Genomic DNA, 15,139 nt, shown 5'->3' with positions numbered 1-15,139 from the left:
ACACACGGAGCCAGAAAGAACCCGGTAAGGACGGCAGTGTGGAACCGGGCGACCACCCCTGGCTAGAGTCCGCCTCCGGACACCAGATCCCCGGGGTCCCCCAGAGCCCGCACCCAAGTCTCCTCCGCGGTCCCCAGATACAGCCTCCGCCCCACCCACCCACTCAAGCCTCGACGGCTGAAAAGGCGCCCGAGAAGAGCAGCCCGCGAGCACCCACCACATCCATTAACAAAGACTCTCAGGGTGCGGGGCCGAGTCCCCGGCATGGGCTGGGGAAGGCTGCGGGCTCCGGAGCGGGAGCGCAGAGACCCGAACGAGGTGAGAAGGAGGAGGAAGAGAAGGAGGAGAAAGAGGAGGGGCGGAGGAGGAAGGGACGCGGGGGGAGGGGCGAGGGAGCGGGGCCTCAGACTCCCAGGACTGGGGGCCACGCGCGCCGGGCGCGAAGGCGGGGCGCTCTAGGGCAGCCGAAGAGGGGGGAGGAGGGGGGAGGAGGGGGCGGTACCTGTGAGGTGGGCGAGTGCGGCCCGTCCGCGGTCCCGTTCTTGGCGTAGGAGGAGGACATGGTTCACAGCCGCATGGCGGGCCCGGGCGCTGTGGGCGGAGGGCGCTGAGGCCCCCGGACGTTCGGAAGCGGGAGGTAGGGGAGGGCGGCAGGACTTCCCCACCCGCTCCCGGGACCGCGCCGGCTCCCGTGCTCCCTGCCCCTCCTTCCGAGAGCGCAACACCTTAAAGCGACCGAGACGCTTCCCCCGCGCCCACAGCGGGGTCGCGGGCAGCGGACCCCGCAGGCGCAGGTCCTGCGGAAGGGGCTTCTCGGAATCTCGCCTACCGGAGCCGATCGGGAGAAGCGCTCTCCCACCTAGCGAGCGCCTTACATCAGAGCTTTCCAGAGGAGAAAGGGAGGGGGGGAATCGGGGATGGGGGTGGGAGGATTAAAATAGTCTGCACAGTTTAGAATGAGACAAAGGTGGCACGGTTCATGAATCAGGACTTTGGGAGGGACGCTGGTGCAGTGTGGCAGTGAGTGGGAAGAGCCGACCCGGGTGTGTGTGTGTGTGAGTGTGTGTGTGCGCGCGCGCGCGTGTGTGTGTTTGCTGCACTGGAATTTTAAAAGGGCAAGCAAGAGTCGAACCTTTCTTCCGCGACTTCACTCATCTGCCCACGGTGGTAAGGCATGGGGTTTTGTGGTTTGGTTTTTGTCGGTGTTTTTGTATTGTTTTGTGAACTCTAGCTTCAGAACCCCAAGCCATACACATCCAGGCAGCCGCGGGAGACTATGACAACCTGAGTCTGACGGGGATGCAGCCCCGCAGGAGACCAGCATACCCCAAGGAGTTTTGAAGGTCATGTTAGACCTGCTAAAAAGCAAGAGTTGGCCACGTGCCTCCCACTTCTACGCGGACATCTGTTTTCAAGGGAGGAAACTCATCTTTGAAATCATACACAATCTTTGCCGTTGTTGCAACCCTTGGTTTCCTCCTGCAAAAACATACTAGAGATTAATTTGAGATCAAATTAAAAGCGAATTGTGGAGAAGAGGGATTTGAAGTAATAAGAAGAGGGAAGAAAAACATGCGAATTCAAAAATAAAGAGACCCCGTTTAATTACAGTAACTGCAAGAGAAATCCATCAATAAAATTTGCATAGTATCTCAAACTGCTAAATGAGCCCATGTCACTTTGGGTTCTAGTATTTTTTTTAGGGAAACTGCCATGTTTGTTTTAACAATTGGTTGGCCTTATTGAGGTCCTGATTATGTTTTACCATCCACCAGACACTTTCTTTACATTCCCACCCCCTTCACTTAATCCAGACCTTCAATTTTTTGTAACAGCCTAATAACTAGTCTCCTTGCCTCCTGGCTCCCTGCTGGACACACATACACACACACACACATACACACACACACACACACACACTCCATTCTATCTACACACTACAAGCAAAGCCACTTTCCTAAAATCTCTTTGCCCAAGCCACTCTTCTCTAAAAAGCACTCATTGCTTTCAGCAGCCCACAAGACAGGGTCCAAACTCCATGGTCCAACAATCAAGCCCCTGCTTTTCTGGTCGCCACCTCATTTCTCCAACTTGATCTCTAAACAGACCTTCCGGCAAGCAGACAGGTCTACTCATTATTACTCAGACATACCAAATACAATCCCACTTCAGCATCTCGGCCTTGGAATGTATCCTTCCCCCAACCCACACTGGGCTGAATGCTACCCTTCTTCCCAGCCTAGCTCAGCACACTCTCCCTCCACAGAAATCTCCCCTGACCATTCCAGGTCTGGGTAGTTTCTTGTGCCCCTGAAAAACTGGAGCATTTATTCTCTGGGCACTTAGTGCATACTGCCTTGGTTTACTTGTTCTCTTTTTGTGAAAGTCTAATTTCTAAAATAGATTTTTAGCTTTTTATCTTCCACTCTTATACCTCACATATAGTAGATATTTCATAAAGTATATGGGTAATGTTATGTCTGCCAATGCATAACTCCTGCTTTAGTTACTGTCAACTCAATCCATTTTTAGTTCTCAGCCATTTTCCTAGTTGATACTTACTCAATACTTACAGAATGAATTACTATGTGGGCACTGGGATTTGAGTTTTCTGGTGTTCCACTGCCCACAGTCTTACTACTTTGAGTTATCAAAAAAGAATCTACAGCAGCATGACAGTGAGGGGTTCTCTGTACCTACCTTATAGCAGAAATGGTGAAAATAGTTTCTAAAAACTTCTTTAGTCTCTGGAAATGGTCCTGAGGGTATGCAGCCAATGAAGAAACCTTTATTCAAGAAAATTTACTAAAACTCAGTAAGAAAAGTGAGCCTGTGGTATTTGAACTAAGACCTGCTTTCCCCTCCACCACCACCTCCATCCAGTTCAGAAAGAGGGAAACTTACTGTACACTGGTACAGCTGAGAACACAGGGCTCCCTCTCCCCTCAGCTCCCAGATGGAGGGTTATTTTCCTGAGAGGGACAGGTCATGGGGCATTTATCATCCTGCAGCAGCCACCTGTTGCTGAGGCTAAGTTCCCATCAAATATAGCAGAGAGGTGGGGGTTCCCTTCTTTAGCCCAGCCCTCACTTGTGGGATGGGGGCTCTACCTTGGACACAGTGCCACTGAGAATATTGGGGCCCTGATCACTCATGGAGAGACAAGCCAGAAGACCGGCCTACTGCCCCTCCCTACCAAGCACTCAGCTCCTAAAGTGAGGGTGTCACTCAGAGAGATACACCATTGTCCCTGCCCCCAGAACCAGAGCTGAAAGAATGAAGTTGGACCCCTACCTCACACCACGTACAAAAATTAACTCAAAATGGACCAAAGACCTAAATGAGAAAGTTTTACATAAAAATGGAAAACTATTAGAAGAAAGCATAAGGGTAAATCTTCATGATCTTGGGTTTTGTAATGGATTCTGAGATATGACACCAAGAGCACAAGCAACAAAAGAAAAAAAAAGTAAACTGGGCTTCAAAATTTAAAATGTTTGAACTTCAAAGGGCAATATCAAGAAAGTGAAAAGACAACAGGATGGGAGAAAATATTTGCAAACCATATTCAATATATGTAATAAGGGACTTGTATATAATATATATATACACACACACACACATATATATTACAACTCGGTAATAAAAAGACAAATAACCCAATTTTGAAATAGGTGAAGAATCTAAATAGACATTTCTCCAAAGAAGATATACAAATGGCCAATAAGCACATGAAAAGATGCTTGACATTTTTAGTCTTCAGGAAAATGCAAATCAAAACCATGAGGACATCTCCCTGGCAGTCCAGTGGTTAAGACTCCGATATTCCGGGACTTTGTGGTGGCGCAGTGGTTAAGAATCCGCCCACCAAGGCAGGGGAAACGGGTTCGAGCCCTGGTCCGGGAAGATCCCACATGCCATGGAGCAACTAAGCCTGTGTGCCACACTACTGAGCCTGAGCTCTAGAGCCCGTGAACCACAACTACTGAAGCCCGTGTGCCACAACTACTGAAGCATGTGCACCCAGAGCCCGTGCTCTGCAACAAGAGAAGCCACTGCAGTGAGAAGCCCGCGCAGCACAACGAAGAGCAGCCCCTGCTTGCCGCAACTAGAGAAAGCCCGCATGCAGCAAAGAAGACCCAACACAGCCAAAAATTAATTAATTTTTTTTAAAAGACTCCAATGTTCCACTGAAGGGGACACAGGTTCGATTCCTGGTCAGGGAACTAAGATCCTGCGTGCTCCATGGTGTGGCCAAAGAAAAAAACAACATACCATGAGATACCACTTTACATGCACTAGATAACTATAATGAAAACATAAGATAATAAGTGTTGGCAAGGACACAGAGAAATTCGAAATATAATACACTAATGGTGGGAATGTAAAATGGTGCACCTCCTTTGAAAAACAGTTTGGCAACTACTCAAGTGGTTAAACATAAGGTTACCAAATGACCCAGCAATTCTACTCCTGAGTATATACCCAAGATAAACAAAAGTATATGTCCATGCAAAAACTTGTACAAGAATGCTCATAGCAGCATTATTCATAATAGCCAAAAAGTGGAAACAACCCAAATGTCCACCAACTGATGAATGGATAAACAAAATGTGGTATCTCTATACAATGGAATATTATTTGGCAATAAAAAGGAATTAAGTATTGATACAAGCTACAATATGGATGAACCTTGAAAATATTAAGCTAAAAAAAATGAAAATATTAAGCTAAGTGAAAGAAATCAATCACAAAAGGTCATATAGTGTATGATTCCATTTACATGAAATGTCCAGAATAAGGAAATCTATAGAGACTAAAAATAGACTAGTGATTGCTTAGGGCTGGGGGGATATTGAGGTGATAGCTAAGTGTACAGGGCTTCTTTTTGAGGCAAAGAAAATGTTAATAAAACTGATTAGAGTGATGGTTGCACATACCTTTGAATACACTAAAAAGCACTGAATTGTACACTTTAAATGGATGAATGGCATGGTATATGGATTATCTCAAAGCCTCTATTTTGAAAAATCTTCAGACTTTAAAAAGTTAACTCAAAATAGATCATAGATCTAAGTGTAAAATGCAAAACTTTAAAATGTCTAGGAGAAAAAATAGGAGAAAATCTACATGACTTTGGGTTTGGTGATGAGGTTTTAGAAACACCACTACCAAAAATGTGATCCAACAAAGTAAAAGTTGGTATGTTTGGCTTTATTAAAATTAAAAATTTCTGCTCTGTGAAAGACTCTGTTAAGAGAATGAAATAAGTCACAGACTGGGAGAATACATTTGCAAGACACAAATCTGATAAGAACTTGTAAACAAAATATACAAACAACTCTCAAAAGTCAACAATTAGAAAACCCAATTAATAAATGGACAAAAAATTTGAACAGACACCTTACCAAAGATGGTAGAAAATAAGCATATGGATAGCAAATAAGCATATGAAAAGATACCCAACATCATTTGTCAATAGGAAAATGCAAATTAAAATGACAATACCACTACACACTTATCAGAATGGTTAAAAAAAAATTTTAATTGACAATGCCAATTGTTAGTGAGGATTAGAAGCAACAGGAATTCTTTTTTTTTTAATTTATATTTATTTTAATTTTTGGCTGCATTGGGTCTTTGTTGTGGTGCTCAGGCTTCTCATTGTGGTGGCTTCTCTTGTGGAGCACGGGCTCTAGGTGTGTGGGCTTCAGTAGTTGCGGCACACGGGCTCAGTAGTTGCAGCACGCAGGCTCAGTAGTTGTGGCTCACGGACTCTAGAGCGCAGGCTCAGTAGTTGTGACGCATGGGCTTAGTTGCTCTGCGGCATGTGGGATCTTCCCAGACCAGGGCTCGAACCTGTGTCCCCTGCATTGGTAGGCGGATTCTTAATCACTGTGCCACCAGGGAAGCCCGCAACAGGAATTCTTATTCATTGATGATGGGAATGCTAAAAGGTACAGCCACTTTGGAAGACAGTTTGTCAGTTTCTTAATAAGCTAAACACACCAACAGTCCAGCTTACGTCCACACAAAAACCAACATGCAAATATTTATGGCAGTTTTATTTATAATCTCCCCAAACTGGAAGCAACCAGGATGTCCTTCAATAGGTGAATGGATTTTTTTAAATGTGGTAAATCATACAATGGAATACCATTCAGTGATAAAAAAGGATGAACAAGCCATAAAAGGACATGGAAAAACCCTAAATGCATATTGCTAAGTGAAAGAAGCCTGTCTGAGGCTACTTTTGTAGCTACATAAATGATTACATTTATATGCGATTCTAGAAAAAGTCAAGCTATAAAGACAGTAAACAGGTCAGTGGTTAGAGACAGGGAGGGTTGAATAGGTGAAGCATGGGATTTTTTCGGGTGGTGAAACTATTCTGTATGATACTGTAATGGTGGGTATTTGACACTCTGCATCTGTCAAAATCTATAGAACTTTACAGCACCAAGAGTGAACTTTAATGTGTGCAAATTTTAAAAAATAATCATTTAGGAAGTTTGGCGATTCCAAGATGGGATGCAGAATGTGACAAAAGAATATTATTTTTTTTAATTTTAATTTTTATTATTATAAATATATGAAACAACTTCACTGAAGGGCGTGGGGGAAAGAGTACTGGCCTAAGTAACTCTGGAAATGAGTAGAGTCTGTAAGACTAAAGGCAAAAGGAACTGTGCATAAGCACTGTACTGCAGTTGACAAAGTTGTTTCCTGATGGGGAAAGGTTAACAATTCAGAAGTCACTATACATACATACTGGAATTGGACAATTAGGTAAACAGATGGCCAGTACTGGGAGCCAGCTTTTCTACTGTTGGAGTGGAAGGTTACAGATGAGCAACAGGAGAAGGCTGGGGTGATCCATGTGGTAATGGATTACAGTCAGAGACACTGGTATGAGCTCAAGTGTACCTTGATATAGATTCAGATGGTTCCATATAGAAACGTTTATAGATATGTGTATATACACAGGTTAGTATACACACATATTTTCTTGCCTTCAGTTGAGGGCCTAGAAATAACTATCTCAGCAGCAACAAATGCATCTAGGATCCAGGTCTTGGTTTCTAATACTATTCTCTAATAAAGGGGCACCTTGAAGAAATGGCTGATTTTAGGAGTGGGGCAGGAAATATATAACATAAGCCTGGAGCATCTTAAAGTGCCAGAAAGTAAAGAAGTGCTAAAAACAAAAAAAAAATGATTGGGAGTATATCAAAGGGGCACAGGAGCAAAATGAAAGAGCTCCCAAAGGCCAAAGCTGGAACACTTTGAGCAATAAAATAAAGTAGTATTGGAATATATCCTAACATATAAAATAAATATCCATGAGCTCATAGTGATAAAAATAAATGATTAAATAAATAAACAGAAGAGAAGAGACAAACCTTCCATGCAGAAGAATTCCAAATACTCTTATTAGATACTCCACCCTTCAAGGAGGAAAGCACAGCTGCCCCTCCTTCAGTATGGGCTGCGCATAGTGACTTCCTTCCAAAGAGTGCAACGTGGGAAGGAGAAGTGGAGAAACTTGACAAACACTACCTCAGCCAGGTGTTCGAGATCAATCAACATCAACGGTGATCAGGATGACAGTACATACCCGTGGTATCAAGTGAGGAGAAAGGCACTTTACCTTTGGGGTCTTCTTCCCACAAACATATAACCCCAGTCTATTCATGAGGAAAATGTCATGCAAATCTCAATTGAGGGACAGTCTACAAAATATATGACTGGTTCTCCTCAAAACTGTCAAGGTCATCAAACACAAGGAAAGTCCAAGAAACTGTCACAGCCAAAGGGAGCCTGGGGGGACATGATGACTAAATGACATGTGGTATCCTGGATGGGATCCTGGGACAGAAAAAGGACATGAGGCAAAAGCTAAGGAAATCTGAATCAAGTATGGACTTTGGTTAATAATAATGTATATTGATTTTAATGGTAACAGACGTACCATAGTAACATAAGATGTTTATAGGGGAAACTAGGTGTAGAACTCTCTGTACTATCTTCACAATTTTTCTGTAAATCTAAAACGATCCCAAGATAACATTTTATTTTTAAAGAGTCTAAAATTTCATAGCTGGAAGGGAACTTAGTAACCATCTAGAACAAGCCCCGCTTTTAGCAAATTAGGAATCTGAGCTCAGGAGAATGACTTGCTCAAGAGCAAATGACCTTACACTCTGCTTTCCTTCCTCAAACACTGAATGCTGCCAAATCACTTTTTCAGCTGCAAATACTCTTAATAAACTTTATTCTGTCACTTAATACATTTTGAAAAGTGCTTCCGACAGTTACTATCCTGTCTGAGGCACTGTTATAAAAAAAAACCCATGATTTGCAGAACTCACAGCTCAGAATCGTAAGATGGAAGTGGTTTCATGTTTAAAAATCAAATTACAACACACTTTGTCTAGGGTCCACGCACCTGGAGAATATTGTTTGTATTTTTAAGCTAGGAGCATACAAAATCACAACAGTAGCACATGTGCTCAACTGCGTAACAATCCCAATGTAAATTTTCTGAGTTTTTGTCTTGGGAGGATCTACTTTGTCTTGTTCTAAAGAATTTCTCCAATTACCTCTTCTCCCCCCACCCCTCCCCTAATGCTCTGGTTCAAACTTTGCAAATCTGTTCAAAAGTCACGTAAAGCCATGGACCTTCAGGATATTAAAGATTATTATAGTTTCAGAAATTGGAAAAAAATTCCACTTTCTTAACCCTAAAAAAGCTTATATGCTATAAAACCCAGTGAAAATGCTATTCTCTGGGTACAATTTTAAAGGGTACAAATGATTCAGATGGTAATGGAAGTAAATTTTTAAAATTTAAGTTTGAAATATAATTACTGTGAAGATGACTCATAAGTGGGGAATTATACTGAGATGCTAACTATTAGCTAATTTAAATTGTTTACTATTCTTTTACCAGTCATATTTGTCATCTTTGCTTTGGTAACAAACAACCCTAAAATCTTAGTGGATTACAACGCCGTGGAGCCCGTGGTTGTGGTCCAGGCAGTGGCTCTGTTCCTCTTGTCTTCCTATTCCCAGGCCCAGGCTAAAGGAGCAGCCCCGATCTGAGACATAGTAGCTCTGAAGAGGGTAGAAAACAGAGTTACAGGAATTTCGTGATGCCTCTTTAAGCTTCTGCTTAGATGTGGGCATTTGTTGCATCAGCTCATATCCCATTGGCTAATGCATGACATGCAACCAATACCAAAATCATTGAATGGAGACATACTAACTCCAGAAGTCAAGAGCATGGGCAGATATGTATAAGCCTCCTCCAGGAAAGGGGAGAGTAAAAAACTACAAAGAACAATATAACCCTTCACTTGAAGGATAACTTACTGAACTAGGTAGGTATAAAATCTGATCACCTCTATCCTTCATCGTCTTCATTCTGCCATTTTTGGGTGGTTGTCATAAATAATGCTAATTCTTTCTATAATGTTGAAAGGAAACATTCTTCTAAAAGTTCAAATTAGGGAATTCCCTGGCAGTCCAGTGGTTAGGACTCTGCGCTTCCAATGCCGGGGGCATGGGTTCAACCCCTGGTTGGGGAACTAAGATCCCGCAGGCTGCGTGGTGTGGCCAAAAATAAATAAATAAAAGTTCATTGGTGCTGAATGTTAATTAAATTCCAACTAATATTCAAATACTGTACTAGTTTTCCTACTTTTCTGTCCCCGGTGAAGGACAAAGGCTTACAGAGATTCAAAGTTGGCAGAGAACATGAATGAATCTATACCAGTGGCTCCCAGCAAGTATAAACATGTAAACATGGAAATGGAGATATCCAGTATTGTCAGGACGATTACGTAGAATTTGTTTTTTCCTTAATCCCCATATCCTCTCGTTGTGTCTCTTATTAATGTCACCTGCCTAAATTACCTATGACCTTTCAACCTTCTAGGTGACTCCTTTATTTACTGAGTGTTCTTCATAACCACTCGCTCCTCCTCCAGCCCATAGCAAGGGTCTGTGATGTACTGTTTCCTGCCGTAAGCCAGAAAGAAATGTTCACTGTGCTTCTGTGCTGCTTCAGTCCCTGAGCTCAGAGTGGAGAAATGAGCATGCTGTTCTGGAAAGCATCTATGAGTATTATTCAATGAGCACTGGAGACACTGAGGTTTTTTTAAAAGCTATTGGCCTTCTTGACAATTAGGACCCTAGCCCCCTTTGTCTCTTGACAGTTAAAATAATGCCCTATTCCCTGGATTCTAAGACAACTTGGAGTTTAAGATGCATCATTGGTTGAATAGCTTTGAGGGAATAAAATGAAGTCCTACAATGCATGCCTATCCACTGTAAAATACATCCTGATTTCACACGTTAAAATGGAATGATTATGATAAACAACAAGCACAAGGATAAGAAAAGTTAGAAGAAAACACACATTTATTGAATGCCAGGCACTGTGAGGTGCTATGCAGCTCTCTGCTAAATCAATTTTTATTCTTCATTCCACAAATGTTTTATATGCCTATGCTAGGCCCTGGGAATACACCAATGAGTAAAACACAACTCCAAGTTCTGAAGGATTTTGTAGACCTAGTGGGGGTAGGAATGCTTTCAGATACAAATAGCAAAACCCTACCAACAGTAACCTATACAAATAGGGTTGACAAGAGATAAAGACTTTTTTTTTCTCACATATGAGGAAGTCCAGAGGAAGAGAGTCTAGAACTGGTAGTGCTCTCAAAGGTGCCATCAGAGCCAGGTATCTGTAATCTTCCTGAGCCATCATAACTTTCTTCCTCATAGTCACAATATGGTTGCTTTATCTCCTGACATTGCATCTGCCTTGTAAGCCATAAGGGGAAAGAGCCAAAAGCCTTTTCTTTCAAAGGTGTTTCTCTCATCCTAGAAAGCCCTCCCCAGGACCTCTGACCTATATCTCATTGACTGAAACCGTGTCATTGGGTCACCCATGGCTGCAAAGGAGTCCGGGAACGCAAGCCCTATTATCTTATTTACTGATTTCCATATGGAGGAATATTAATAAGATGGTTGGAAATGCATGGTGAGTAAAACTATAGTATCACACACAGACAGATCATTCCAATGCAACATGGCAACTAGGCTAAGAGAGTTACAAGATGCTACCCACAGAAGGGCAGCAAGGTCTGGAAGCCAGAATCAGTGAAATTTGGGCTGACACTTAAAAACACAATTTATTAGGTGATCAAAAGCATTTTAGGCAGAGAAAACGATAGGGCCAAACGCAGGCACAAAAAAGCAAAATTAGCACCTGAGGAATTTGGGGCTTGGGGGTTGGAATCTAGCATATATGTGAGAAAGTGGAGGCACTTAGAAGGACTGACATGGGTGAGATCATGAAGACCCTACCTAATATGTGATCCTTAAGAGTTTAGCCCTTACCGAGAATGTAACGGAACCCCAAGCTCAGGCTGAATGATTTTTCTCAGCAACTTTGGTTCTTGGAGAAACCAGCCTATGTATGTTGATGGCGGGTCCCCAGGCTTCAACTCGGAACTACTCTCCTAGTTCAGATCACTCAACTAGTTGTCACTTGCTGTCTTCCTCAGAGCAATCCCTTGAATTTCACTCTTTCAGCAAACACAGAACCCTGTCAGAGTCTCAGAAAGAGCCAGTCTGTTTGCATCAAACTCTGGTCTCATCAGCCCACCTGTGTGACAGAGCTAAGTGTACTACAAGTTACACAGTAAATAGATCCAGCCACTTGTATGCTCTTCTTTAGATGAGCGTTCTCACATCTGAAGGCATTTTATATCCATGTGAGCCCTTTGGGACCCCATCAATCTCAGTGATTTGTGAGAAAGGAAGCTGTTACCTGATAACCTTAATATACAAATCATTTCTAGGCAATAGTCACACTAGTGTAAAGGAAAAGGGAAAGGGGAAAAGGCACATGCGTGAGCATCGGTTAGACCGGTTCATAATCCTAACTTTGCCACTTAACTAGCTGTGTGACCTTGTGAAGATTATTTAACCTCTTTGCCTACCTCTCTAAAAAGTGTTGAGAATTCAATGACACTGTATATGAAAATGGTTTACAATCAAGTCAAAGTGCAACATCTGATGTTATATGACCAGTTAGTGCATGGTGAAGCGAGAAACAACTCAGCCTTGGAAATTCAGTTCTTAGCATCCCCAGCATATAGTAGCTATGTTATTATATGAATTAATTAATGAATGCTAATAAACCTGTAATTTTTTAAATCTAGTTTAAAATAGAAGTGACAAGAGCAGCTTAAATCTTTAATCCCCATCTCCACTTCCAGGGACTTCTCTGTCTCTCCTGAGGTTAAAAAAAAAATGTCCCAGTTTTAATAATCAAGTCAGATGTAAATATATTAATTCTAGCCTTTATTGACTAAAAAACTATGGTGTGCTTGTATTAGAGAATCTGAACAAGAGCTTATTTGACCATGGGACAGTAACAGAGCAATTTGAGTCTGAATTTATTTACCAGGCACACAAATAGTAACACCAGCTTGTAAACACACCTGGACAGGTCTGTCTCTGTGGCAGATACTATAGAATGGCTCACTCTACATTCATTCCTAATCATCTTCTTTCCTGCCTTCTCTATATTATATAGAGGCTGGAAAACAAAATACTCACTTTCCCAGACTCACTTGCTGTTAAGGGTAGCCTTTTGACACAGTCCTGACCAAAGACATGTAGGCAAAAATCCCTGCGGGAGGGTTTCCCAGGAAAGAAATATGATAAAGATTATATTTGTCTGGGGTTCTATGTCCCATTTATAAACTTTAGACAATGTACTTTTCACAACACTTGTTTGAAGTTACTTGGAGAAAAAAAAAATTTATGTGACAGCTAAAAACCACCTCTACATTGACACCCAACATATCTGTTCATGGGCTACCTGTTCACCGTGGGGAGCTATATGCTGACAAGATAGCACTGAGTGGGGAGCTATATGCTGACAAGATAGCACTGATTCCCCTTTTGGTATGTGACAGAAGTAATCAGATGAGTACAAGGCTGTCACCTCTTAGAACTGCAAACTATACAGCTATGTGGTTGATGCATTGCAGTTGGAGGACTTAGGTTCTAGAACTGACTACCATTAGAGTACGTTATAGCAGTGTCAAAAAGCAGCTGGTGAAAGAACAGTCTCTTCAACAAAAGGGGACAACTGGATACCCATATGCAAAAGAATGAAGTTGGGAGTCCTACCTCACATCATGTACAAAAACTAAATCAAAATGGATCAATGACCTAATTATAAGAGCTAAAACCATAAAACGCTTAGAAGAAAACAGGAGAAAATCTTCATGAGCTTGGATTTAGTAATGAACTTAGATATGACACCGAAAGCACAAGCAACAAAAAAATAATAGATAAAATGGACTCCATCAATATTAAAAACTTTTGTGCATCAAAGAACATCATCAAGAAAGTGAAAAGGGCTTCCCTGGTGGCGCAGTGGTTGAGAGTCCGCCTGCCGATGCAGGGGACACGGGTTCGTGCCCCGGTCCGGGAAGATCCCACATGCCGTGGAGCGGCTGGGCCCGTGAGCTATGGCCACTGAGCCTGCGAATGCGGAGCCTGTGCTCTGCAACGGGAGAAGCCACAACAGTGAGAGGCCCGCGTACCGCAAAAAAAAAGAAAGTGAAAAGACAACCCATAGAAGGGAAGAAACTAGATCTAAGTCAGGTATATAGTAAGAGTCTAGTATCCATAATATATAAAGAACTCTTACAACTCAATAACAAAAGACAAACAATCCAATTAAAAAGTGGGCATAGGGCTCACACAGATATTTTTCCAAAGAAGATATACAAATGGCCATGCACAAGAAAAGATGCTCAACATCATTAATCATTAGGGAAACACAAAAACCACAATGAGGTACCACTTCTCATTTACCAGGAGAGCTATAACTTTTAAAACTAGGAAATAAACGTCGGTGAGGATGTAGAGAAATTGGAACCCTCGTGCACTGTTGGTGGAAGTTTGGCAGATCCTCAAAAAATTAAATATAGAATTACGACATAACCCAATAGTTCCACTCTTATGTATAGATCCAGAAGAATTGAAAATCAGTACTCAAATAACAGGTACATGCATGTCCATGGCAGTACTATTCACAACAGCAAAAAGGTGGAAACATCCCAAGTATCCATCAACAGATGAATGAATAAACTGTGGTATATGAACCTCATATTATGGTATATATAGAGATGCACCTCAAAAACTTTATATTAAGTGAAAACAGCGAGACACAAGAAGTCTAATTTTGGGAGGTGGTGGCTGCACACTATAAATGTACTAAATGCCATTGTTCATTTCAGAACGGCTAATTTTATGTTATATGATTTCACCTCAATTTTTTTTTAAAGGTAGCAGGCTCCCTAGACCACATGTAATTAGTAGAGGTCACTGACTTGCTGTATTGGATATCTTTATTATCTTTATTGGATAAAGATATTGGAAAGTCTTTCTTTTCCTCATGAGTATATTAAATGGTATAAAATAAGAACACAACTCCATTCTTCAGTAGCCTTTCTGGGGAATATCCAATCCAGTTTTCTGGTTTCTTCTTCTGTTCCTCTGCTTGCCTTTGAACATTTCTCCTTTCGTTCAATACCCACTACTCAAGATAGAGGAGAAGAGTGAATAGTAAATGCATAAACTACAATCTTGTTAACACCTCTGGCATAAAGAAAGCAATAATTGAAATGTAGATGTTTTTTAAAAAAATCACTAAAAATGGGATTATGGGATTATCAGGGGTCTTAGTTTCATTTATCCATGCAATTTCATTATAGTTTGGAAAAGATAATAAAAGATTGCTATTGGGCTACAAACATTTGTCTCAGAACTCGTGACAATTTTAACCAATCTTGTAAAAGTTTGGAATGCTTGGTATCCAGATTTTGCTGTACACTTTTATCCAAGTTCATTAGTTTCCTAGTGCGGCCATAACAAAGTACCTCAAACACAGTGCCTTAAAACACTGATTTCTTCTGAGTTTTAGAGGCTAGACATTTGAAATCAAGGTGTCAGCAAGGCCATGTTCCCTCTGAAGTCTCTAGGGAAGAATCCTTCCTTGCCTCCTTCAGCTCTGGTGGCCCCAGGCAGTTCTTGACTTGTGGCA

General features: G+C 41.8%; 1 protein-coding gene across 2 annotated transcripts in view; it reads right to left on the bottom strand.

The window, feature by feature from the left end:
* CACNB4 (calcium voltage-gated channel auxiliary subunit beta 4) overlaps positions 1–319 on the bottom strand; it is a 266,634-nt gene extending 266,315 nt beyond the window's left edge. For both annotated transcript variants that reach the window (XM_073807709.1, XM_073807708.1), the window contains exon 1: positions 218–319. In XM_073807709.1, coding sequence (XP_073663810.1) covers positions 218–226 — 9 coding nt within the window. In that variant the 5' untranslated portion in view covers positions 227–319. The remainder of the gene's footprint in view (positions 1–217) is intronic.
* Positions 320–15,139: the final 14,820 nt, after the last annotated feature.

The sequence above is a fragment of the Tursiops truncatus genome, chromosome 7 (genome assembly GCF_011762595.2).
Source record: "Tursiops truncatus isolate mTurTru1 chromosome 7, mTurTru1.mat.Y, whole genome shotgun sequence".
In the NCBI taxonomy this organism is placed as follows: Eukaryota; Metazoa; Chordata; class Mammalia; order Artiodactyla; family Delphinidae; genus Tursiops; species Tursiops truncatus.
The sequence above is the reverse complement of the archived record's forward strand: the minus strand, read 5'-3'. Positions and strand labels throughout refer to the sequence as shown.